At 37.2% G+C, this 27,500-nt stretch overlaps 1 protein-coding gene across 1 annotated transcript in view; it reads left to right on the top strand.

The window, feature by feature from the left end:
- Nucleotides 1-27,500, top strand: part of LOC122791633 (mucin-2-like) — a 116,654-nt gene that overhangs the window by 5,232 nt on the left and 83,922 nt on the right. Inside the window, exons 3-17 of the mRNA XM_044059446.1 lie at nucleotides 192-453; nucleotides 894-1,008; nucleotides 1,864-1,954; nucleotides 5,688-5,794; nucleotides 7,822-8,038; nucleotides 8,371-8,496; nucleotides 9,810-9,927; nucleotides 11,716-11,854; nucleotides 15,017-15,127; nucleotides 15,404-15,473; nucleotides 16,322-16,459; nucleotides 16,636-16,800; nucleotides 20,839-20,933; nucleotides 23,955-24,081; nucleotides 24,485-24,740. Of these exons, the coding sequence (XP_043915381.1) occupies nucleotides 192-453; nucleotides 894-1,008; nucleotides 1,864-1,954; nucleotides 5,688-5,794; nucleotides 7,822-8,038; nucleotides 8,371-8,496; nucleotides 9,810-9,927; nucleotides 11,716-11,854; nucleotides 15,017-15,127; nucleotides 15,404-15,473; nucleotides 16,322-16,459; nucleotides 16,636-16,800; nucleotides 20,839-20,933; nucleotides 23,955-24,081; nucleotides 24,485-24,740 (2,137 nt within the window). The remainder of the gene's footprint in view (nucleotides 1-191; nucleotides 454-893; nucleotides 1,009-1,863; nucleotides 1,955-5,687; nucleotides 5,795-7,821; nucleotides 8,039-8,370; nucleotides 8,497-9,809; nucleotides 9,928-11,715; nucleotides 11,855-15,016; nucleotides 15,128-15,403; nucleotides 15,474-16,321; nucleotides 16,460-16,635; nucleotides 16,801-20,838; nucleotides 20,934-23,954; nucleotides 24,082-24,484; nucleotides 24,741-27,500) is intronic.

The following is a 27,500-nucleotide window of genomic DNA, read 5'->3' on the forward strand; positions in this document are numbered from 1 at the left end:
CGAAAGAAGAAGAAGAAGCTCATCTAATACTATTCATGATAGATATAGCTTTGTATAATTTACCCCAAAGCACTTATAGCCTTGTAGTTAGCATTATGCTTCATGTTTAATGTCTTTGGCTACCACACCTGGACATTTTACAATAAACATGTCAAAACCCACAGCTAACAAAATACTCATTAAATCAACAGGTATAAATGAAGCTCATAATGGCCGTGTGTGTAGCACCTGGGGCAATTTCCACTACAAGAATTACGATGGAAATGTTTATTACTTCCCTGGAACCTGCAACTATATTTTTACCTCAAACTGTAAGAGTGACTTTCAGGATTTCAACATTCAGATAAGCAGAAAAGTTGAGGGCGGCCGGGCATATATCAGTCACATAGGCATGAAACTGTCTGGTGTTTATGTAGAAATGTACAACTCAACTGTTTCAGTGGATGGAGAAATGTAAGTAAGATTATTTTTCAAAAAGAGCAAATGTCTATATTTTGCTTAACACTGTATTTTTCACAAAAACATTTCTTTTTCTCTGCTTACATATCTGGCACTCTCATTTGATTTGTCTCTGTGATAGCAAATCTTAACCTACCATTCATAATTACCTGTGTGCAAGTGAGTTTCTGCGTGTGTGTGTGTGTGTGTGTGTGTGTGTGTGTGTGTGTGTGTGTGTGTGCGCGCGCACCTTGTAATTGAATGCCATCCTGTCCAGGCTTAGTTTCTTTGTCTTAAACCCAGTGAGTATTGAGATTGGTTCTGCCTCCCCATAACCCTGAATTAAATAAAGCAGGCATGGGAGAATAAATAAATGAATGTATATTGTCACTCAGTAACATGAGCTGCTTATCAAAATTATGTTCACAATATTGCTAACATAATTTCTTTTGCAGACCACTTCTGCCTTTCATGAAGTCTGGACTACAGATTTCAGCCAACGCTGACTTTTACAAAGTTACTTCGAAACTTGGCCTCTCTGCTATGTGGAATGGTGATGATGCGTTCATGGTAAGTGAATCTGATAATGCAGGCATCAGAAAAGGCAAAGGTGTGAATGGTAGCCTCTATGAGCTACAAGGTGCTGAGCCCCTGGCTTTGAGGTAGTGATCTTAGAGTGCCTGGAACATGAGCACTTGTAGTAGAACACCCACACATAAACATACACAAAACACACACTCACATATGCACAAAAACACACTGACATGTAAAGGTGTAAATATACGTGCTTAGCATAAATGAACAGAGACATGGCTATGTTTTACTGGGAATGTGTTCCAATTAATTTTTGGGACTTGTACCATAGTCTGATGAGTTTACAATCCTGCCACAAACCCTTGAGACTACATTTTATTGGTGAACCACATAACTAAAATCTATGACTATATAATAATTTTGCATTCATTTCAGCAAATTTGGTGTTCATGTAAGTGATGTTTCATCTGGTGTCCTTTTCTTTTCCAATGCTTCAGTTCATACATAAAAATTTAAAGGGCACTTTAACTAGGAGGCATCTTTAATGAATGTCATGTTCATTTTTTTCAAGATGCCTTTTTTTTTTTTTTTTTTTTACTGCATATAGCACCTATGGTAAAAACTGGTTTAGGAATCATTTTTATTATCTGCATTCAGTTCATTTTTACTATTGTGTTAAGAAATCAGCATATATAGTTTTTTACACTGTTGTTAAGTTACAAATAATAATAACAACAACAAAAAAATACATTATCACGAGAGACTTGGTAATGCCACTAGAATGTTCTATTGTATTTTAATAGACAGCCTGCTTAAACATTCATAGCACTAGTTCAGTCCTTATAACTCATATGGGGTATGTTCTGCTAATATAATTTTGTTTCATTACAGGTTGAGTTGGACAGCAAATACAGTAACCAAACTTGTGGACTATGCGGTGACTTTAATGGCATTCAGCTCTATAATGAATTTTTTTCTAATGGTAGGTGTTTAGCTTACTGAACGCTCAAATCTTGGAACATTAGTGTATATTATAAAAATAAGAATTACAAAGTTAAACAGTAGGGGTAGAACACAACTGTATCCTTATTTCATTTAAAGTTAGGTAGGCAGTAGGAAGGGCACTCACAATTCACACAGAGATCGCACATAGTTAATACTTCTGCCAGCAGTAAACTGCAGCTACCAGTGAACCTCTTGTAACAGAGGCCCATGGGATATATATACAAATGACCCCTTAAAGACATCAATTGTTCCAGCTATATGGCTTCTGAATGTCCATGACTTTTTACTTTTTCTTTTAAAGTCTTTATGGAAGGGTGGTGCAGCGGTTAGTGTTGCTGCCTCACAGCAAGAGGTTCTCTGGTTTGATCCTCGGTTGGGGTGCCTTCTGTGCGGAGTCTGCATGTCCTCCCTGTGGTCACGTGGGTTTCCTCCGGATGCTCCAGTTTCCTCCCACATCCCAAAGACATGCTGTAGGTGGATTGGACACTCTAAAATTGGCCCTAGGTGTGAGTGTGTGCCTTCTGTGGAAGGTTGGGCACCGGGCTGGCAACGCGACACTGTAAAACTCCACTGCCAATCATGAGCGGACAGGTGATCTGCTGTGGCAACCCCTAACCAGAAAAAGCTAAAAGAAAAAGAAGAAGATGGATGGATTCACGGAAACAGATAGCTGGTGCCAGAGCCATGGCCTGAAGTTAAACGCCAAAAAATGTATAGTCATACCCTTCGGGAAAAACAAGGTAACCCCAAGCTACCATATAGGTGGCAATCCACTAAGCACAGAAGAGGTTATCAGGGACCTGGGGACCCAGGTTGACAGTGGCCTTTCTTTTGACACTCACGTTGCTAAAGTGGTTAGAAAGACCTTCTACATTGCCCACCTGATCGTGAAGGGATTCACATTCAGATCTAGTGAGGTCATTGTTCCCCTGTACTCTTCACTTATCAGACCAATGATCGAGTACAATGCCCCATTCGGGATGTATCTCACCCGACATCTGCAGCAATTGGAGAGACCCCAAAAGTTCCTCACCAAAAGGATAAAGGGACTCCAAAATCTGTCATATGCTGCCAGATTGAAGAAACTCCAGCTCTATTCAGTCGCATACCATCTGCTCAGAGGTGACATGTGCCTGACATACAAGGCCATGTCCAACACGGAATTAATGGACATGCTCCACCTCAAAAAATCCAAATCCACCAAAACCACTAGGGCAAGCGACTTAAACCTTAGCACAGATATAAATAAGACGTGCTGGAGGGATAGATTTATCACTCAGAGACTCCCTATGCTGTGGAATAAAATCCCAGTCCATGTGAGGCAGAGCACCTCGCTGGCTCTGTTCAAGAGAAATCTTGACCTGTGGATGGGAGATCGTAGGTTTTCCCCGGGAATCATCTCTGTGTCACTGCTGGACAGAGGCACAACAAACTAATGGGTACAGTATTTTTTCATATAAGGGGTGGGGTAAGCCACAAAACTTTGGGCTAGGCTTATAAATGCCTTAGGGCAGATAGCCTAGTATAAACCTATGAACATATGATTCAGGCCAATAAAGCCAAACCCCACTAACTTTGGACGTGCATATTTTGGCCACTTATGACCTCATCAGCATAGCAAAAGTGGACTGCTTAGCTATACCTTAGAAACACAGAGTCCTTAAACCCAGCTGATGTCCATAAAAGTACAGTGTCTGCAAAACATCCCAAGTAACATCCAAAACAAAGATTAAAAAGGTCACAGGCAAACCAGTTGGTAAAAGTTACAAGAAAAATCTAGCAAAGTTAGAGTTTTCACTGTATGATACCTTAAACCTCCTGAAATAGAGGCCCAAGGGATATATGCTAATGACCCCTCAAGGACATCAAGTATCTCAGCTACATGGCTTCTGAATGTCTATGACTTTTTACTTTTTTTTTAAGTCTTTGTGGATGCATTCAGGCCAATAAAGCCAAAATATAACTAGCTGTGAACATGCACGTTACGGCCTTCTTATGGACCTCAATTACAGGCGGTTTAAGGTATCAGACAGTGTGACCTTTTTACTCATTCCTTTGGATGTTAGTTGAGCTATTTTGCAGAAGCCTTAATTGTTATGGACATCAGCTAGGTTTAAGGACAAGCCTTATTTCATTCATAATTTTTTTATCATATTATTAAGGCTGTCATTTTATAGTTCAAGAAAGATTTATACAAAAAAAAAAAGAAAAGAAAAGTGTGTGAGGGAGGCTGTTATTAACTATACCAAATTAGGTCAGTATTATGGGTCTATGTCACATCATCGAATGATCTAAATGTTGAATGGCTGTTTGTCGAACCCTATTTTTAGAAACTTCATCCGTCGAACGGTCGTTTAAGCGAAACTGTTTTCCATGGTAAGTAATTTGTCCAACCTATAGACCGCAACAAAAACAGCATTTTTAAAACCCACCCTGGTGGGGTGCTGCATCCCCCCCACAGCCCGCAATGTGGGGGCAGAGCCCCGCAACTAAATATACCAACTCTGAGATCGAACAACAGTGGAGAAAAGGGAAAATTCCCAATAATGGCTCACTGGTTACTTACCGTGGGAAAAAGTTTGCCGAAGTGATCATTTGACAAATGAAGACTTCAACAAATAGGATTCAATGAAGAGCCATTCCACATTTAGACCATTCAACAATGCCATATAGACCCCAGTATTATTTGGTACATCCAACTACTTAAAATGTAATGGTAGTTAACGGGCCATTAAAGCACTCGTTGTTCAAATATAGTGTCTTCTGGCTATATCCTGATCTTAACTTTATGTAAGAAAGTCACATTTATGTTAGCTATAACTGAATTTCACATTTAATGACTAAGAAAACTACACTGTCACTTGTTAAAGAGATATCTTTTCTACGATTGAGTTTGGCTATCCATTTAAACAACGGAAATTACAGATATGTTTCAATAAACTTTAAATTTTGCTAATAATCTCCTAAAAATAGAAGATCTTTGTGTTATATTTCTTTTTTTACCAGTTCAGCAATTAAATTATCTTGCTATGTATTCTTACTTTTAAATTGCACAAATTAGGAGATAATATTTCTTTCAAATGTATTTGAGGTAAGAGAGATTGCAGGTAGTTAAGATTTTTCAGTTCAGTACTATGTTACTCTTCACTCTGCAAAAGTACCACGATACGTATTTATCATCATATTTTTTCAGTTGTCTTCCTGTTTCTGTTAAGACATGATATTCTGTTAATAAATTCAGTATATTGTTTTAGGTTGTGTTTTGCATCAACTAACGTATTTGTTTACATTGTTGGCAGCTATATTTTACATCTAATTCACTTTGTGAGAAATGCATGTCATGAATTTGTTTTATTTGAATTAAAGTAAATTTACCTTTTTTTGGCCATTGTAACAATGTAACAATGTCTTGAATAAAAAGGAGTCTGCCTAGTTCAGGCCACTAACTTGTGAAATGAATAAACAGGCAAATAAATTAACATACACACAATAATGATAGTTCACTGTTGTCAGTTTTGGAATCGACTTGAACCAAGCTGATCTTCAGAACAGCTATTCACAGTCACAGGACAGCTCAACAAATTTCTGTGAAGAGAACTTTGGAATTAGATTCATGTTGTACAAGACAGAATTCATAGAAATGCATATAGGGCAAGGTAATAATATCAGTTCAACAGCGATAAGGCTGAATGTTTCATTGTCCTTCACAGGTGTTCAGTTAACTCCTCTTCAGTTTGGAAACCTTCAGAAGTTAAGTGGCCCAACAGAGCAGTGCCGGGATCCTGAACCTTACACCCTGCCTACCTCTGCTGAGTTTGTAAGTACAACATCATAGGTTCATAGGTTGGTACTAGGCTATCGGCCCTAGGGCCTGTACAAGCCTAGCCATAACAATTCCCTGGCTATTTCTTCCCACACTATTTACTTCCCTGGACCCCTCATTTAAATGCAGCCTGTTAATTTATTTGGCACTTTATTACAAAAACAAACTTAAATCTTAAAAACTGTCGTTATGAAAGAATATACTTGTGTATGATATGCACCATCTAACCGCATAATGATGTATACAGCAGGCTATATATATATATATATATATATATATATATATATATATATATATATATATATATATATATATAGTCATTAATACGAATTAAGTCACACACGAATGAGAGAAGACAAAAGCTAATGTGTGACATAGTAAGTGAGTGAATCAAACAACCCCAGCTTCCAAACCCAGATCAAGCATTGTCTGAGCAGTGATACCCTTAGGGAAAGGGGTTTTACTAGAGCAATGTATAAGGCTGAGGTAGGTTAGTGTCAGCAAAAATAAATACAAGTGGTCAGGGGGGCACCGTGTGTGTTAGTCCTATTCCTTTCCCTAATGCAGCCCATAACCCCCCAAACAATCCTTCTTATTACATTACTAAAAAAAACTTTCCATAGCAGTCCCACTACACAAAACATTAGAACACAGGACACACACACAGACACACAGACACACACACACACACACACACACACACACACACACACACACACACACACACACACATAGACACACACACACATAGACACACACACACACACACACACACACACACACACACACACACACACACACACACACACACACACTGCAACAATCAAGTAAAACACTAAGGGCCAGATTCAAAAAGAGTTGCTCTCATTATGTCTGCCCTGATTTTGAAAGAGCAGCTGTCAGTGCAAGTGACTTACTTAAGTGTAAGGCCTATCGATAAACAGGCTAAGTACGAGGACCACATTCCAAAATACCTGTTGTCAGCCTCCACTCAGTGCAGGTGGTCACTTGTACTGAGAGTAAGTCTTTTGGAACTGGGGCCCAAATCTATCCCCTTACCTACCCCTAACTTGTGAGCACTTGTACTTACATACAAGCTGCTATGATGAGATCCTCCACAGTTTCACATCTTTTCAGTCAAACGTTAATTTTCCTGAGCACTCCTACATGCCTAGACTATATAAAATTGAACTTGACCATATGTGATTCACGCAAATGTGCATTCACACATTGTCGCAGCTACATTTTTTACATCCACACAGACCAGTTGACTGCATGAGTTGTCAACCATTTGAATGACAATTTTACGCACACACACACACACACACACACACACACACACACACACACACACACACACACACACACACACACACACACACACACACACACACACACACACACACACACACACACGTGTGTATATTTTATGCATTTGTGCATATGATATACAGCATACAGAAAGGTGTGCTCTAAATTATTCATGCAATAGAATCTTTCAGGCCACATTACAGAAAATAAGTGCACGCATTGTCTATGTGCTATTTGTGAAGTGACTTGGGTGTGAGCCTTTTTTCGCTTACTTGTACAATTGTGCAGACTGCGTTTGGCATCTGTGTTTACTACTAAACTTGCACTCTTTAACTAGTCTGCTTATTTAGATGCTTCTTTGTGCTCTTTTTTAAGGTAATGGCTAAACAGGATCTATAGCAGTTCTTATAGTTAAGCAAACAAACAAAACACCCGTATAGCTGCGTATGCAGTGTACAGTATGCTCTAATGCATTGGTGTTATGCAATTCTAAGTAATACTTGGCAAATAAATTGATTTTATCATTGAATTTAACATTGTTTCCTGAATTTTGATATAGTAGCATATTGTTAGAACTCTGGCTAATGACAGGAAGATGACAGCCTTCCTGCAGTAACAGATTACAACATCAGAACCATAATAATGCTTTCCCGTGATATGTGTAAGGAAATTATTCTTTATAATAAAGTATGTGACATATGTTCTTGCAGAAAGAATCCTGTCAGAAAATTCTTCTCAGTGAAGCATTTCTGGACTGCAACCCTCGACTGGCCATTGAACCGTATGTCCAGGCTTGCATGCAGGACATGTACCAATGTAATGGGACGTCAACTCCATCCTGCTTCTGCGAAACAATTGCTGAGTATTCCAGGCAGTGTGCTCATGCTGGGGGGCATCCTCTGGACTGGAGATCATCAACACTTTGCCGTAAGTATGACTAGCGAAAATCATTACAACATTCTAGTATTTATGTTTTCTAAGGGATTATAATGTGGGACTAAGTCTAAGATATGTACTTATTCAGCCTGGGAGAACTCAGTGCAAAGAACCTAGATTAGAAAAAGAACAGATATGATAAAAGTTATCAAATACCATAAAAAGTAACATTATCTGTAAATAATTTGGAGTGCACTCAAGATCAATACAAAAATGTATCATTTTAGTTATACTATTATATAATTAAAATTGACTTGAATCTTACTAATAATAAGTTATCATGATAACTGCATAAATGAGAACTTTGTTTTTTTTCTTTTTAGCCAAGACATGTCCGTACAATATGGAATTCCATGAATGTGGGACCCCATGCCTTGACACATGCTCCAATTTGGAGTCAAAAGAGATGTGTGGTGCCCATTGCACTGAAGGATGCTTCTGCCCACAAGGTATGCTATTCATGAATATGAAATACCTGGCTAGCACAAGCATTTCTTGGTTACATTATATAACATAATAACTAAGGTATTACAACTAGATTTTGTCAGGTGTGTGGTGGTTATCAGTGCAGATTCCAGGTCTGATTTGAATCATTTAATGGCAACCTACACCTGCTTTTAAACACAGTGATGTTTGATTCCAGATGGAAGGCATAAAGTGCATATACAATTGTTGTTTACATTATATAGAGAGCATGTTTTAATACTTTGGAGCACTAGAATAAACTAAATCCAAATTGCTTATTTGACAGTGTTTTTACAAGCATTAATTTGACTTTATTATATCCACTACATGACTTGAAAACTGAGAGTCAGAGAATCTCATTGAAGGAATGTAACCTTGATTATTTATTTGTTTGTTCGTTTTATAGAGTATTGGGCTGATGCAGGGACAACCCATTTCAGCCACAGGTCATGTTACAACACTAAAAAAGAGGACAGAAGTGGTGCACAAATGAGTTAATGCAATCACAAAGAATGTATGCAGAAATACAATAAGTCAATACAATACAAAAATGAACTGATGTAATCAAAAGACACATCAGTACTTACACAGAAAAATATTTACTGTGGGAAATGGCAAATGTTTTCTTCAAATTGCATGTTTCAGTATATAGCACACATACTTTATAATAAGAAATGAGTTGCTGTTAATTTTGTACAGGGTTAGTAGGACTTGGAAGGAGGGGTGAAGAGGTAGGGTCATGTTCCTGTTTTTCTTCCTTCATCTATTTCTTCAGTGTGAAAAGTACTTTCCTTTTCATGTTAAGAACAAACATAAAGCAATAATCTAAATGAATAAAACAGTTTCAGAATTTTACGGATGGACTGTATAACCTAATGAAATTGTAACGCATTTATTTTGCATTACTCTGTCAAAATGTACTAATTATGTAACATTTATGTTATGCTGAAAACAGTGATTTACCTGGGTCTCCTTAAATTGACATCAGTCCCAGTTTAATGAAATACAGACATTGCACTTAAATAAATAATCTGTGTTAACACATACTGCATTGTTTCAGAAGTATGTAACACTCTCCTTTTATGGGTTATTGTTCATGTACCAATTTTATCATTTATTTTCACTGGTATATATAGTACAGAAGTACGACATTGTATATAATTACTTATGGTTTGTATTTTAGCTGAGTACCGGTACTTGGGTGACACAGAGCTTTCCATTTTTTTTTACTTGGGAGGACTAATTGTGCATTTTCCCCAAAATGTGATGCTTTAGGCAATAAATATCTGTTTTACAGGAACTGTACTGGATGACATCAAGAAAACTGGATGTGTTGCTATTCAGGACTGTCCATGTGCTCATAGTGGCAAATCCTATGCTGTGGGGGAATCCTACTCTACCAGCTGTACGTCATGGTATGTGCCATAACTTTCTCAAGTACTATTTATATATCCAAAAATGTACTGAAGAAAATGCAACCCATGCAATGTTGTAATACAACTACCTTTTATTTCTGTGATCCTTTTGCCAGTCTGTTAAAGAAGATATTTTTATTCATACTGAGTTTTATAATTTTCAAAACTGCAGTGGTGGTGCTGCGGTAGCGTTGCCACCTCACAGAAGACGTTGTGCCATTCGATTCTCAGCTAGAGCGTTTTCTGTGCGGAGACATGTGTCAGGCCTGGCAAGTCGGTACGTAAAAATCTACTGCCAATCATTAGCGGATCGGAGTTCCGCTGTGGCGACCCCTAACCGGGAAAAGCAGAAAGACACAAGCAAACAAACTGAGTTTTATAATTTTCAGAACAAGTGAATGTTGTCCTGCTTGATGTCTTGAACTTACAGTAGGTGACAGCAAAGTTATCAATTAATTTCCTGATGACCTAGAAGTGATAGCATCTTGCCATTAAAGTGTAGTATTGTGATGTAAAGGGTTGTATAACACTGCCTACACAGTGATGCAACACAAGCACTTTTATGCAGACATTTATGGACTGTTGACTGAATATTACAATTAAATGATTTTAAAATGAAACTCAGATGCTGATGACTGATTATCATAATGTAAATCTGAATATATAATGTTCCTTGGCTACAACAGTTTTCTAAAGAATTTCACTAAGATTCTCTTAAGAGTGAAACTGGAGTGTATTTCAAATATGTTATACTAGCATATCTGCAAGAAGAACTGCTTAGTAGTAACATCAGAAAGTGCTACCAAAAATAAACAGAGTGTGTAATAGAAACGTCTTTGTAACAACTAATGTTCTACTGTGGGATGGGTTCAAATATAGAAGAGTAGAAAGACTGAATGTAGTAAGAAATGCTCATTTATTTAGCTTGGTGGGACAAGCATCAATGACTGGGTACAATTAGTGGCCCCCTGACACTGGAATTGCCAGGCAGGCAGTGGGACAACTGAAGGGATGTGGCACATTTGCTTTCCCACCTCAGGGGAGGGTGGGATTCATATGCACTTGGAGGCACACAGGGTGGTGTGATCTCCATAGTGAAGAATAGAAGAACCGCTTCTCATATTGTGGAGCAAGGGACAGAGTTGCTTGGAAGGAATGCACCTTGTAGATGTTAGAAAACATCCTCTATGGACACCCCATTGGACACACCCTACCCAGTACCTCATCTGGTGTGCTTGAGGTAACCAAAAAGGCTTTGAGCAGCACACCCCAGTGGCTACTTGATGATGCCCCCGCTCTTAGTCAGCTTTCAGCTAGAGAAGGTAACAGAGGGGCTGATTGACTGAGGGACAGTTTGATGGGCAACAAGAGATGGGGGCAGATCGTTGCAATTAAAATACCCACTCTGTTAAAGCACATTGGATAATAACAAGAATGTTCATATACTGTAGCATTCTGAGCAGAGAAAATCTTTCTTGTTACCCCCGCCAAAGGTGTGACTTTATTCGTATTAGTCTTCATTAATGAAATGTTCAGATATCTTAAATATTACAGCATAAAATATTTTTATTAAATAAAATATAATAAATTAAATATAAATTGTATATATATATATATATATATATATATATATATATTAAATATTTATTAAATATAAATAAAATATTTTTGAAAGTAAAGGGAAAGCAGCTTATTTTCTTTCAAAACTTTTTCAGCCATTTGGCTAGTTTAAATGTGTTAAATGAACACAAACCTCACTTACTTATGCATTTTATGGCTCTTTTTCAGCAACTGTACTGGAGGGCTGTGGTCTTGCATTACTCTTCCTTGTCCAGGCATTTGTGCTATTGAAGGAGGCACTCATATTAGCACATTCGATAAAAAGCATTACAATCTGTTTGGCAACTGTCTCTATGTTGCTGCCAAGGTAGGCACTTTACACAGTATTAATTCTCTTCAATATGTTAACCCCGGGGAATGGTGTACTGACAGTGAAGGCATTATCTCATATTTATATTTCATTAAGAGTTAGAAGGTGTTCAGGTTGCAACACTAAAGCACAAATCATTAGTATTAAAAAGTATATTACAAAATGTCAGTTTTATGTCATATAATATCCTCAGTTTAATTTTATGCTAGAGCAAAGCTGTTACCTTAAGAAACTATAAAGGTTTGAGAACATTTTTATATAAGTTATTGATTAGTCCAGTAAAATAGCACACTGTGGGTTTTGTTTGTTCCTGAGTTAAGAAAACAATGTTACAACAAGTTCTGACTGATGTAAAACAACATAGTATAGGGATAACCTTTGAAATGTTATATTGGAACCCAAGCTCAGCATATCTTATAATTGCAAAATTAGAAGACATGTATTTCTCCATGTTGTTCTAATTATTTGAGAATCACTCAGCTAGCTGCAAACATCAATGTTAATCCTTTTGTTTTTGACCATGTCTGCTATTTATTGTTTCTGTAGTCTGACTTATCCAATTTACTTGATGGTCTAGTAGGTTGCACTAGAGTATTCTTCTCCAGCCATATTTGTGTTTCGTCATAACTAGTGATACGGTGAGAACAAGTGTGGTTACATATCTTTCCAGAAATTAATATTCATCATATTCCCACAGTCTATTCTTTTATCATGACAGCAATATATTACTAAGCTACATAAGCACAATCTAACTTTATTAGCCATTAGCAATATAGAAAACAAAGTACTGCAAGCAGTACTTTATTAGCTGTTAGCAATATAGAAAACAAAGTAAAAAATTCCCAGTATTGAAAGGGATATTGCTGGAGAAAATGCGGGGCATCAAAGATGAACCAAGGGGTGGATGAACTAGACTGTGAATGAGCAGTAAAAGAATTTGACTTCTCTTTTGTTGAAACAAGAAGGAATAGTGCAATATGACTGTGTATGCAAAATAACTGTGTGGGACTGCAAGGAGGTTACATTTAAGTAAAATGCCAAGGGATCCTGTTACAAATGTTGACAAGATGTTCAAGCTTGAGGAAAGTTGTTTTTGCAGGAAAAAGTAGCTGAACATATAAAAAAAAAAATCACTTGAATGGGCTGATGGTTGTAGCTTAAGGGCCTGGAAGAATTCAATAGGGAGGAATATTGTGGGGACAAGGGCAGCTTATGTGTTAACTGCCACACTATTTACATTACACTATCTGTCTCATTCTGTTAACAAAAATATGCACATAAGCTAGCATACTCATTTATTTAAATTATGAATCATGGTTATTCATATACTCAGTTAGATATTTATAAGTATGTGTGCTTAGTAACATTAATATTATTGCGAACAATACCAACGATAATTACATTAATATGAACAATATATTTTGAATAATATATACTCGGCAATATATACTGGGACAGATGGATTTGTTAAAGGCCTAGTGCAGGCAGAAACTGAAAAAAAATATTTTTTTTTATCTTTTTATAAAGTTTGGCATTATCCAAATCTGTCAGCAACACAATAAATACTTATTGTTCAAACCTTGAATGCCTTCATGGGGGGAGGGGGCAGAGATGCTCAAATTATTTGTTTTCTTAGAAAACTACTTCTTGTCCATAATGCACTGAGAGGACGCAGCTGTTAAGCGTATGCTGTCCTGCTGTCTGTCTTGTCGGATCGCACTTCCATGAGACAGTGAGCAATACTGGTAAATGTAAGGCTCCGTAGTAGCGCCTCATTCGGAGTTTCAGTAACTCATTTGCTGTGAATCTTGCGTATTTGTTTTCCTACATATGTTTATAGATGTGTTTGACAGTGTGAGAGCAAATGTCTGAGATAACAGACCCTTTAAAAATAGAATATGCATTTCAGGTCCTGTCTTAGCAACCCACCCATACACAAACTTTACTTCCCTCAGTAAGCCAGAGTATCACAATTCTTGCCCTATAAAATCTTATTTAATTAGTCAATTACAAATGGTAATTCACGTCAAAAAGATAATTGTGCCTGGTCGTGGCAGCAAAACTGTTAATTTCTGGCCTTGTGTCTTCTTTTTGCAGCTGTTTTTCAGTAAATTACACAATATATTTATAAATCCTGACTACACCGGCTAAAAGTACCCCAAAAATGCTCCCGGTAAAATACACAGTTTAAAATGCATACTTGGTTAACACACGAATATATTTGTCCAGTAAGAACCATTTAACAACAGATGAGCTGTCTCTTTTCATGCAGAGATTTATATAATAAATGCTTTTACATGTTTCCTCTTGACCACTTCAGTAACGTATGACATGCTGCAGTACTGTATCTATGGTTTACTGTGTGTATATTCCCAGTCGTTTAAATTATGCATTATTGTGGAGATTGCATAACACTAAGCAAAGATTCATTACGTTTATGGTCCTATGAGAAGGAAAATACAGCTAGAAATGACAGCAAAACTGTGAATCCTTAGAGTATTAACACATTTATGACCTGAGTGAGTGAAAATAAAAAAGAACTACAGATACCTTCCTGTATGTGCTGTTTCCGTAGCAAGAAACTTTCCAATGTGATAGGTACAATGATGTATGAGAAATGGAGACAAATTCTTAAAGGCAGTATCACAAGACTTCATCTAGCCCTAGCATGGTGTGCAGTGAAGAAGCTAACAAGGAGACCATACTGTTCCTGACCACAGGTGCAGAACTACATGTTTGACCCCTGTTCAATTCATGCTGGTTACAGGCTCTGGAGGTATTTACTGTGTGGTCTTAACCCCTCCACTTGATGGTTAATGTAAACATGTGTGCTCCAGCACACATCCCTGATGACAGCATACTCCTGCACATACACACCTTAGGACTGTCATCACTGATTTGGGAATGCCAAGACTACATCATCCCCCCAAGTTGGCAACAAGTGTCATGCAGGTGTCATGGATGCATTCAGGCAGTATGAACAACTCCACTCCACCCTCGAGGGTTGAACTGGTGAAAGCTGTTCAGTTTTTATCCTCTGTGCTTTCCGTCTGTTATACTGTTATTTCTGAAAAGTTTAATGACTATATGACTCAAGTATACATTGTTTGCTGTTATAGCAGATGCATATTTTAACATATTTTCTTTTATTGTGCTCAGGATGTGAAAGACAACAGATTCTCGGTACTGGCAGGCCTCTATCAGTGTGGGAGCACAGTAACAGAGACCTGTTTGAAGGATGTTAAAGTATATCTCGGAGGAAATGAGACTGTAAGAAAACTATTTTGATGCTTCATGTGCTTCTCAAAACAGTTTAACTTAGTGACAGTGAAAGATGTTTCTGTGCCAGTTATTAGCTGTGGATGATCCAATATAGATTTTATTATTTATCGTAAATCATTTTCTTGTTATAATTTAAACTAGTCATATTTGCTTTATTAGTTATTGTCAACTATTGTCAACACTCACTTTTAATGCGATACAATGAAACTAAACATTAATAATCTATACTTTGTAAAACTATATGCAATTTGCTTGCTCTTACAGGTCATCTCTGTTACGTCTGCAGCGGATGTCAGTGTAAATGAGCTTAAAACAAGTCTGCCATTCTCAACAGGTATGTTTGTAGCCCTATAGTAGATTCTTGGATAAGACACTCAGAATCACTTCTCCAGGAATCATACTGCTGCACATAATTTAGAATGTAACACTAAATAAGTATGGGAGTGATAGCAGCAAACATGGTGATTACAGCATTAAAGTACTGTTGTTGTTACATTGCAGTGCAGTTTTGTAACAATGTTACTGTATGGATAATGGCAACTGTATGACTAAGTTAGAAGTAAAAGCTGTGTACAATTATATGTATTTCTAGAAGGATATAAATAGAACGTTATCAGGATGGGCTATAATAAGATATGAGTGCTCTGTTACATAGAAATGACAAGCACACACACACGCATACACACACACACACACACACACATATAAATATACATATGTATATGTACTATGTACACCCATATGTAATATAGCCATGCTTGTGCACATACAGACATACACATCCATGCATTTTCCATGTGCAACAGGTAAACAATTACAGTCCTGTATGAGTGTTTCATTAGTGTTTACCACCCTTGGATCCCACACGATATATATAAAGTATCTATCTATCTATATATATATATATATATATATATATATATATATATATATATATATATCTGCTGGTGTGCATGTAGATATAAGTTGACACAATTTGGTTGTCAGAACAGATGTAGATTAATGGGCTGTTAACTATTTAAATCAAATGCTGTGTTTGTGATTCATTGCCTACAACATTTAAATTACTTGCTGCACATTTTAATATTGTTGCAGAGAAACATTGTGCTGGGTCTATGTATATATATGTAGAACTCTTTGCTATACTACAAGTCTGATTGATTCATTACCTTTTATTTTTAGCCAATGTCAACATTTTCTCCCCTTCCACCTTCTACATCATCATCCATGCCTCTTGTGGATTACAGGTTCTGATACAGCTCTCCCCAGTTATGCAGGTGTATATAACCATTGAGAGTAGCTACAAAAATCAAACCGTGGGTAAGTGATTCAATGATCACACTTAAAAAATATATTAAAGATTAAACTGCCCAGAGGAGACTTTCTCTCCAGAGTGAATAAACACTCAACTGGACAACGGACAGATATTTTGTGAATTTATTCAGTGAAAATATCGTATTCTTCCCTATATAAACTATTTATCTTTGTGTTTCAAGGCCTGTGTGGGATTTTCAATGATATGGACACGGATGACTTTAAAACAATAAGTGGCATCGTAGAAACTGTACCTGCTGCTTTTGCGGACAACTGGGGAGTAGGAGCACCTTGTAATACTTCTAAAAATAACTATGAAGACCCTTGTACTCTCAGCGTTGATAATGGTGAGTACCTTCAAAATGATATCCCAGATAATTACATGCTATATGTAGTACTAGTGCATGAGAAAATGGCCATCATTTTCTGGTTTACCTTTTTGATAGCTGTGAGCAGCCGGCATGACACAAGTGGTTTCTACATAGGGTTATCACTTGTCTCTCCTGGTGCAGGACAGTCCCTATTTGAACAGTTGTCTCCTGGTAAAAAATCTTAAAACTGGCATGTTATGACAATTTAGGAAAAAATATTTTCTTAGTTGTCTTTAATAGTTTCATGAATCAATTATTTTGTATCTGAAACACCTGAATATTATATGAAACAGCAAGATCAGCTCAACTGTTACAAGAATAAGCTTTTATTTTGGCAAAACAGTGAAGTTCAGCCCTTTGCACTGGCTGTGAGTATGGCTTGTTCTGCAAAATCTGATGTTTTTACAAAACATGTCCCACTTTGGACATTTAAAAAGTTGGGTACCCTATTTCTATGTAATATACATAGTGCATGTTTCATGCAAGATATGCTTAACATCCACTGAGATTTAACAAGCTTCAGTAGATACATTATTGCTAACTGTATGAGTTTTCTTGTGTAGCAACTGTTGTTAGATGTTTGTTTCATACCTTGCATATGCTAGTATAACTTTAGTTATTAGGACTTATTTATTTATTTATTTATTGATGGTCTCTAAATTTAAGATAAAAACTGTTTTTGAGGTGTGCTGCCACTTGATAATTCCACTCCAATTGGTACTGTATATTAAGGACTAGTCTGCAAACTTACACATATTGGTATCATTATAGAGTACCGGTGTGGCATAAACACAGTTTAGTTTAGTTTCAGTAATATTTCAGTTATATTACTATGCACTACTTTAGAATTCCCAAATCTTTGACTATGGTTCATATCACTAACACTGGATTCCTGTGTACGTTCTTAAGTCAGATATGATTGTCCTCTTCCTAGGGATTTTTATGGAGTCAATGCTGATTATAACTAACAGCAGTAGTCTTATTATCCTTAAAATCCTAGAATATTGTACTTTTAATAGATTTTTGGACTTGATTAGAGAGTTATTATGCATGTTGTAGTGCATGGACAGCTGTGATTATGCTCCAATATCAACAGAAAGACAAGCAAGTTAAGTGCTACAGTAGTGTGAAACTTGAGCTTAACAATAGTACATCCCACCTTAAGTGCTGGTATGGTTAGGTATGGGACAAACCACAATGCTGGCCAGCAAACCCCAGCAAAACTCAAGAAACAGCTTCCGATCTATCCTTAACTTTCTCACAAAATATTGTCTGTGCCTGATGTCTGTCACATTAAATGCTTTACTGGCTAGGAATGCCAGCAAAACACTTTGCATTCTTTTTCCATTTTTGATCTAACTAGTGGTACATAGAGAAATAAACCTCCATGCACTTTAAAGAATTATGATAGAGTCTCCAGTCATAATCCTTTATTATGGGTTCTTAACATGGATTCCAAGATTTACCTCTCGAGGTGAATTTCTTGGCATCCCTGTCTTGAACTGTACTTCAGCAATGGTGCAACCATACTTCAACAGTGTAACAGCTCTGCACGCCTGTACTTCAACAGTGTAACAGCTCTGCACGCCTGTACTTCAACAGTGTAACAGCTCTGCACGCCTGTACTTCAACAGTGTAACAGCTCTGCACGCCTGTACTTCAATAGTGTAACAGCTCTGCACGCCTGTACTTCAATGGTGTAACAGCTCTGCACGCCTGTACTTCAACAGTGTAACAGCTCTGCACGCCTGTACTTCAACAGTGTAACAGCTCTGCACGCCTGTACTTCAACAGTGTAACAGCTCTGCACGCCTGTACTTCAACAGTGTAACAGCTCTGCACGCCTGTACTTCAACAGTGTAACAGCTCTGCACGCCTGTACTTCAACAGTGTAACAGCTCTGCACGCCTGTACTTCAACAGTGTAACAGCTCTGCAAGCCTGTACTTCAACAGTGTAACAGCTCTGCACGCCTGTACTTCAACAGTGTAACAGCTCTGCACGCCTGTACTTCAACAGTGTAACAGCTCTGCACGCCTGTACTTCAACAGTGTAACAGCTCTGCACGCCTGTACTTCAACAGTGTAACAGCTCTGCACGCCTGTACTTCAATAGTGTAACAGCTCTGCACGCCTGTACTTCAGCAATGTAACAGCTCTGCATGCCTGTACTTCAGCAATGTAACAGCTCTGCATGCCTGTATTTCAAAAATTTAACAGCTCTGCATGCATGTACTTCAACAATATAACAGCTCTGCTTGCTCATACACACTTATATCTTCACACTGACAAACACAACCTTGGAAGTTGCTGGCTTCCCATTTAGTTAACATACCTTATAACAATCATATAATATAAAAGATGCCGACTGCCCAAAATACAAAACAGCGATGTAGTACCGTAACAACACTTTAACTAAATGTTCCACAGTAACTATCAGTTGAAGGCTCCAACTAGTTGAAACTTCTGACAAAAATAGGTAAGTAAGTAAGGAAATAAATAAAGGACTCCTGCACTCTATATGTGATGAATCTTCTCCTCAAATTCCCTTGCTTATATCTATTGACTCCATGGCTGTATGACCATGGAGAAATCTCAAAAAAAAAAAAATGTGAGTTAACTACCGGTGCTGTCATAGAAACAGTTTTAACAATAAAACATTAGTGATGAGTTCCAACTCATGTACCTGTCATCAGCAAGTGGCAACCTTATCTACTTCACCCTTTACTACCTTTAGGGCAGTTTCTCAGTGCATTGTAAACTATAAGCATCCTTTCATGTTGACTCCTGAGATCGATCCCTCTACGTTTAACAGGGTCTATATTATAACATCGAAGTTGCAAAACTTTGAATGTTATAATATCGAACCAACTACTTCGAAGGATGAAAATAGGGAAGCCCCGGAACATCAAATTCTTACTTAGGGCAAGATTTTGGTGGGCTGCTCCATGGCTTTGCTATTTCCTCCACTGTGGTGCGATAGTTACGGACCTTAGGGTTAGGGTGCGGGTTAAGGTAAGTGGATAGGTAGGAATGTATGTATGGTTTAGTGTAGGGTTAGAAGTAGGGTTTTGTTAAGTGTATGTGTGTGTTTTAATTAGTTTGTTTGTGTATAGTTTTGTACAGGTAAGTGTGCGATAGTTACGGACCTTAGGGTTAGGGTGCGGGTTAAGGTTAGTGGATAGATAGGAATGTATGTACGGTTTGGTGTAGGGTTAGAAGTAGTCTTTTGTTAAGTGTGTGGTTTATTTTTTTTGGTGTGCTTGTGCTGTGTGTATGTTTCTCGGAACAGTGATTTTTTTCATATCATATTTCAAAATTCCAAGTTCGAGCTTATGGTGTTCGATATTTTGGAATTTCAAGCATATGATATAGACCCATTTAAAATGCTGCTGTACCCACATCATGTTGAAAAAGCTGCCTGCATTTCACAGACTGTCTTCTCGATAATTCTGATAATGACAAAAGTTTCTTATCTATTCTCTTACATCAGATACAGTTTCTATATAAATGCTTGATGAAGTATATTCAGAAACTGTAAATATGCACTCAGAGCTTTTGTTTTTATGGCAGATTATTTGTCTTTCTAAACATAAAATTTAGAAAAATATTCAGACTTTATATGTTAAAGAGAATTTAAGGGGTAGTTAATGATGTGAATGAACCAAAACTAAACGAGTTATGAAATATCCATCCATGTTTTTACTTTACAGTGGCGTAACAACTGAAAAGCTTCAAAATTGTTTCTGAAATCTGAGCACTGACAGGGCTGAGAATAAATGTAGACATAAATGTTGGATGCTAATGTAGTACGTAAAGTTAAAGACATGAGTTGAGAATGACGCTTGTCCTGTAATTTTGAATTTTCATCTGACAGGCTGTGAGCAAGTGCATTAAACACACTAAAACTTATAGGTTGTCCTTGAAAGGATGCTTCATGAGTTATACTTGATTTAAGAAAATAATTTATCTACTGCTTTGAGATCTATTACATTTGTCTTAAATTTTATTTCCAGAAAAGTATGCAAACTACTGGTGTTCCTTATTAACCAACATACAAGGGCCATTTGTTACATGTCATTCTGCAGTGGACCCTACACCATATGTGAAGGTAATGTTGTTTCATTTTTTTATATGTTTTATTTTTCTGCCCTTTGATGTATATATCTAAGATAAATTAAAAGAAGACACTTGTACAAATAATGAGCTTCAGGATAATACAACAATTATTAATATCTTACAAGTGCTCATCTTCTGCAGCTACCAAGCTGCCTGTTAGTGGAAGCTGAGCTTGGAGAACACTGCATCTGTGATATTTGCTGGCTTACCCAGATAAGGGCTGTGGTCTGATGCATTTTGGGCAGTGGAAATACATACAGAGTAAATACAGTATATGAAGTGATATTAAACTGTGATAAAAATAATTCCAAGGCTGCAAGGAGTTCATCTTTCAATTATTTTTGAGTGATCAGATATGATTTAAACAGATGACTAAGCACTTTATCAGGAATGAGTCTCTGTATCTAACCTGCAGTCACAAGCATAAAATATTGCTGTAATACCAAGCATCACTACAAAGGGCTTGCCACAGAGATAGGCTTCTGAGAAAACATGATTGCTGTGACTCGTTTCAAATATTTGTTTTTTGGATTTCATTACATAAAGTAATTTTAAAGCCTTGCTGTGTTCAGCACATTAAGTCATTTTAAAGCCTTGTTGCGTTCAGCACGTAAAGTAATTTTAAAGCCTTGCTATGTTCAGCACATAAAGTAATTTTAAAGCCTTGCTGTGTTCAGCACATAAAGTAATTTTAAAGCCTTGTTGTGTTCAGCACATAAAGTAATTTTAAAGCCTTGCTGTGTTCAGCACATAAAGTAATTTTAAAGCCTTGTGTTCAGCACATAAAGTAATTTTAAAGCATTGCTGTGTTCAGCACACAAAGTAATTTTAAAGCCTTGTTGTCTTTAGCACATAAAGTAATTTTAAAGCCTTGTTGTCTTCAGCACATAAAATAATTTCAAAGCCTTGCTGTGTTCAGCACATAAAGTAATTTTAAAGCCTTGCTGTGTTCAGCACATAAAGTAATTTTAAAGCCTTGCTGTGTTCAGCACATAAAGTAATTTTAAAGCCTTATTGTGTTCAGCACATAAAGTAATTTTAAAGCCTTGTTGTCTTCAGCACATAAAGTAATTTTAAAGCCTTGCTGTGTTCAGCACATAAAGTAATTTTAAAGCCTTGTTGTGTTCAGCACATAAAGTAATTTTAAAGCCTTGTGTTCAGCACATAAAGTAATTTTAAAGCCTTGTTGTCTTCAGCACATAAAGTAATTTTAAAGCCTTGTTGTCTTCAGCACATACAGTAATTTTAAAGCCTTGTTGTCTTCAGCACATAAAGTAATTTTAAAGCCTTGTTGTGTTCAGCACATAAAGTCATTTTAAAGCCTTGTTGTGTTCAGCACATAAAGTCATTTTAAAGCCTTGTTGTGTTCTTATACAAAAGTGAGCACTGCTTGTTTTCTTGCTGTTAATACCTACTACCTTACTAACACCTCATAGCCTATACAACAGTATGAGCACAATACTCTTGGTATGCAGTGCATGCCCACATAGAGGACCAGATTCAGGAAAGGACCAGTACCAGCGGTAAGAACTTACATGGGCAGTGATTGCCAGTGTTGGCCCTTTCTGATTCAGAGACAGGCCCACCTCGTTGATCTGGTATAGTCTGTGAGATCATTGCAGTGCTCTGTTTGTGTATGCTAAAGAGGGGTTCTGGTGGGGTGCCTATGCTAATTAGCCATGTGCTCTCCCACTAGAAATTCCTGTGATAAGGCTTTTAGCTGTGCAAGGTAGCTTGGTCATCCGAGTTCACATTCACAAATTACTTTGAATGGGTGAGATCATGTTAGAAGTAAGAGTCAGGGAGTTTAGCAGACAGATTGTGGTGGGAGTGTAGGCATGTATGTATGTGTGTGGCTGCCTATGTGTGTGTGTGTGTGTGTGTGTGTGTGTGTGTGTGTGTGTGTGTGTGTGTGTGTGTGTGTGTGTGTGTGTGAATGTGTATGTAGGAGAGGAGGGTACTGTTATACCTCTACACTCTCCAAGATAAGTGAGCAAATCTTGCAATATTGGGGAGGGGACAATAGACATCAGGGATAGACAAAATTAATTAGGAAGGTAATAGAACAACAGTTTTGAAGTTCAAAAGATGTACGGGCAAGGGGTATATGTAATATTATCATTATAGGAACTGTATATAGATTTGAGCAGAAGGATATGTTCTGACCTTGTATTACAACACAGTGATGTACAAAGAATGCATCTGCAATTCACCATAAAGAAAGAAAGAACTAGTTCTTTTATGGGGCATGTCACAACTTACCTATGACAGGTATGTACTGAATGTTATTACGCTAGCATAGATGGACCTTCAGCAGTGCAGGGACATAACTGGGACTCAAAACTGAACAAAGGAAATGTTGGGTCTCATAAAAACTTCTAAGCTGTTCTATTTCACCATTTAATGACTTTATTAAGAAGAAAGATTAGAAACACTGAATGAATGTAGCATAGACTGCAAGCTTTAAAGAGATAAGCAGAGCAAAGTATTTATATATAAATGTATATATATATATATATATATATATATATATGTGTGTGTGTGTGTGTGTGTGTGTGTGTGTGTATACATGCACCAGAATGTATTAGTTCAGATTCCTTATTGTATGATGTGCAAAAAGAACTTCACATGTTACAGCCTCACAATTACAGAATTCCAAAGATGCTGTGTTGAATTCGCAAAAAAACTACCTATAGCTTTCTTTTATTCATTTAATTGCCTGCTCTAATAACAGTAACATGAGCTTCTGAATACTTTCCTGGTAGAGAAGTACAAAGCATAGTCTAAAACATTAGCTTGCAAAGTAGCAGCAGTACCATTCCAAACCTTTGGATGCTGTTGCAGATTATGGTTGCTCTGTTGGGATATAACCAAAGTAATAACTGTGTCCGAGTGTTGTATGCCCACGCTGTAGTGGTACAAGTCCTTGACAGAGGTAGAAGATTAAAAACATTTGTATTTACACACTATAAAAGTCACATAAGTAATGCTGAATTGCATCATTCCCTTACAGGACTGTAAGCATGACAGTTGTAACTGTGAGAACAGTGAATCCTGCATGTGTGCTGCTCTTTCGTCCTACGTCAGAGCTTGTGCAGTTCAAGGGATCCACTTAGCTGGATGGAGGGATACTGTCTGCAGTAAGTAATACTTTAACATTTGAATCCTAGCATGCTTGAGACTGCAGTCATAAAGATATTCTATTTAATATGGCTGCTATTTTATTTTATATTTTTCAGTGTTTTAGGTTCATTACCACAGAACTATAACGAATTAACTGAACACCACATTCTCATGCCTACAAAAAAGTTATTTTATTGATATTCCATAACAATAGACAGTGATATTAAATTTCATACTGTATGTCATAGCTTTTAATTTATGAGATTATTAAGTTTGCCTAAATGCTTAATAGTCATCACCTGTATCCCTTTTAATAGAAGTTGTTCTAACAAGAAATATTTTGAAAATAGATATGCATATTTCATTTTTGTTGCTGAAGATAAACCTTAAAAAATGACTGTTTCTTCTTTTTTAACTCAGGCAAATATGCTACTGACTGTTCAGAAGGCATGGTATATTCTTATCATGTGGATTCTTGTCAACCAACTTGTCGCTCACTCAGTATTCCAGATTTCACTTGTTCCATTAAGTTTGTCCCCGTCGATGGCTGTGTTTGTGAAGAAGGCACCTATTTGGATAATTCAGGCAAATGTGTGCCTGCTGCAAGCTGTCCATGTTATTATAATGGGGCTACTGTAAACTCTGGAGAAACAATACATCAAAACGGGGCCTTGTGGTGAGTTTTTCATAAATTAATTTTTACCATTAAAGACAAGATCCCTTAAAAAGAATAATTTCTTCTGTAAGATAAAACAGAATATTATACAGTCAGCTGGAAATATTTCAAGAACAGACAAAATGAAAATAATGCATTCTATTTTTAGTAAGTGAAAAATGTTTTAGCTATTTGAAAAAACATGAAGAAACTTGAAATGCACTAAAACGTATTCATAGGTCCACACGTTTAATGATTTTGTTCTGCAACCCTTATGAGAAATTGTAACTAAACATTACACTGCATCGGAGCAGAGGATATTACCAAGTTTGTAGAAATAAGAATATATTCAAATAATTAAAACAATTTAAGGCCAACATTTTAATAATTCATTTTCTTTCCCTCCTAAATTAAGCCAGTAAATATAAATTATGAAGTTATATTTTTGGACAGGGTAAATGTATATTGAAAATGTAACTGTAAAACAAATGTATGAAAAAGTGCTTGTATAAAAGCATGGTGCAAACTGATGGTGTATTATATGCATTTAGTTCAAAATGGGTTCATAGGAGGTTACTAGGCTTGCAGTCCAGGGGACCACTGAGGAGCCCATTCCCTGCTTCTCCAAGCATTGTTCGGTTAAGTCACTGGCTCAAGGTCACACAGTAGGCAAATGAGGGATGAGGGAATCAAACCCTGCACCATAGCTCACAGTCCTAACCCTGTGCACTTCTGAAATCATTAAACATCACTAGCTTTTAAGAACTTTCAAAAATTCTCTACATTCTTTTGCTGGAAGCAGTATGGATCAGAGAATTTGTAAACAATGGTTTGTATTTCGGAAGGATGACAGCAGCGATGTACAGCCTGTTCGCTGTGATGGAATCAGTGGCATGACTCAATGTCTCAGCCATGTATCTGCATGAAAAGCAGGAAAAAGGCAGAGACACTGACCCACAAGACAGAAAGTATCCTGTCTTGCAGTGAGCCAAGGGTGCAAGAATGGAGAGTGCAATTCAGAAACATTGTGTCATAATAAATTAGTCATGGTGCACCCAGATGGTACCCAAGGCCACCCACTACAATTCAAATTGTAAATGGGGTTTTATTGACACTTTACTGTATGCAGTAATGTGGCGGGATTACTTAAAAAGTCTTTGCTTGGTGTACTGTGGAGAAATGTTCAAATGAGAAGGTGCCATCATCCATATGACGCAGATAACATGAAACTTTTCTCCAGGACAAGGAATGGCTCTTCATTATTTCAGAAGGGCATTCTGGATGATATCTGTAGCCATATCCATCCATCCATCCATCCATCCATCCATCCATCCATCCATCCATTCAACCATTCATCCATCCTTCCACACTGTCATTTTCCCATTTTTTGCACACGGGGTTGGGATGACACTTCACCATTGGAAATTGTCTACAGTGAATGTTCACACTGCCAGCGTCACATATAAAATACTATTTTCAGTATCGAAAAACTTAAGATCCTGAAGGGTGCAAGCATTGTACTTAAATTACGTACTTTTATTATGGTGAAGAAATCAAGAAGTATGTATGCATGGATCCCCTTCTAAATTGCGAATCCCAGAACACCGACATTCAGAATGTCAAGAATAAAATACTGATGACTGACAATCATGAAAGGCCAATGTTTCCCAGGGCAAGTAAACACTTTCCCAGCATGTGGGAATATGCTCTTTTCCCTATTATAGTGCAATCCTGGAAATAGTATATATAGCTGGGGGGGTTGTGGGGACGTAGCCCCCCACCTACGAAGGTGGGTTTTACGTAGGCCGGTGTGGTTTAGTTACATTTTGGGCAAGTGTTTCCTAGCCCTGGGAAAAATCATCTGTTCATGATTTTATGTGTTTGGCATTGTCGTCTCGACAGTCTGACATTCAGCGTTATGGGGCTTTGGGATTTGAAAGGTAATCCGAATGCACATGTACGCTAAATGGCTACTACTGCAGATTGCAAGTAGACATTTTTGCCATATGGTGAAATCCACTGCTTACACTGAAAGAATGCTGGTTTACTTTTTGCTATATAGGCTACCCAGTAACAACACACACAGCGTCATAAGGGAGAGTCCACTGAATACAAACGCATTCCTTCAAACATATCTGTATGGCTTTCAGATTGAAGTAACAACTGCAGTAGCATCCCATGGATTTAGGAAAATTAAAAGAATGTGTTTGTGGGAGGGCAAGCCTTATGTACCTCACACTTTCCAATTTTTTTTTAATTAATGTGGTTAGGTGCAGAAGAATTGCTCCTTACAATCTATGTGCTTCCCTGAATTTTATGTGAGAAAGCAGCCACATGAATCAAAGTAAATCTGAGCTATATGATAAAACAAGGTAATAGCTGATTACCACATGAGATTAGACATGCATATATAGCAAAACCTGGGGATCAGCACAATGAGAAATATAAATTCAGCAAAATTGCCACCATTTACTATACGTTTGTGCACTTGTTCTACCTAATAAAATATTTACTTGACATGTCATAAGTTGAGGTATTAAGCTGCATCACAAATCTTGCGCTATAGTTTTATATTTTTATTTATTTTATTAATTGGATTGTCCAGCTGGGGTTCAAGCTCTTTTCAACTGAAAGCCCATGGGCACTACTTGACTGAGAGACGTGCTCAGAGTCATACAATAGGCAAATGGAGATTGAGGGGACTTGAGCCCAGAACAACAGGATGAAGTTTGTCTGCAGCTTATTGCTGAGCACAGAGCATGTGCAGTAAAGTATAATGAT

Source organism: Protopterus annectens, chromosome 17.part0 (genome assembly GCF_019279795.1).
Source record: "Protopterus annectens isolate FY-2018-M chromosome 17.part0, PAN1.0, whole genome shotgun sequence".
NCBI lineage: Eukaryota > Metazoa > Chordata > Ceratodontiformes > Protopteridae > Protopterus > Protopterus annectens.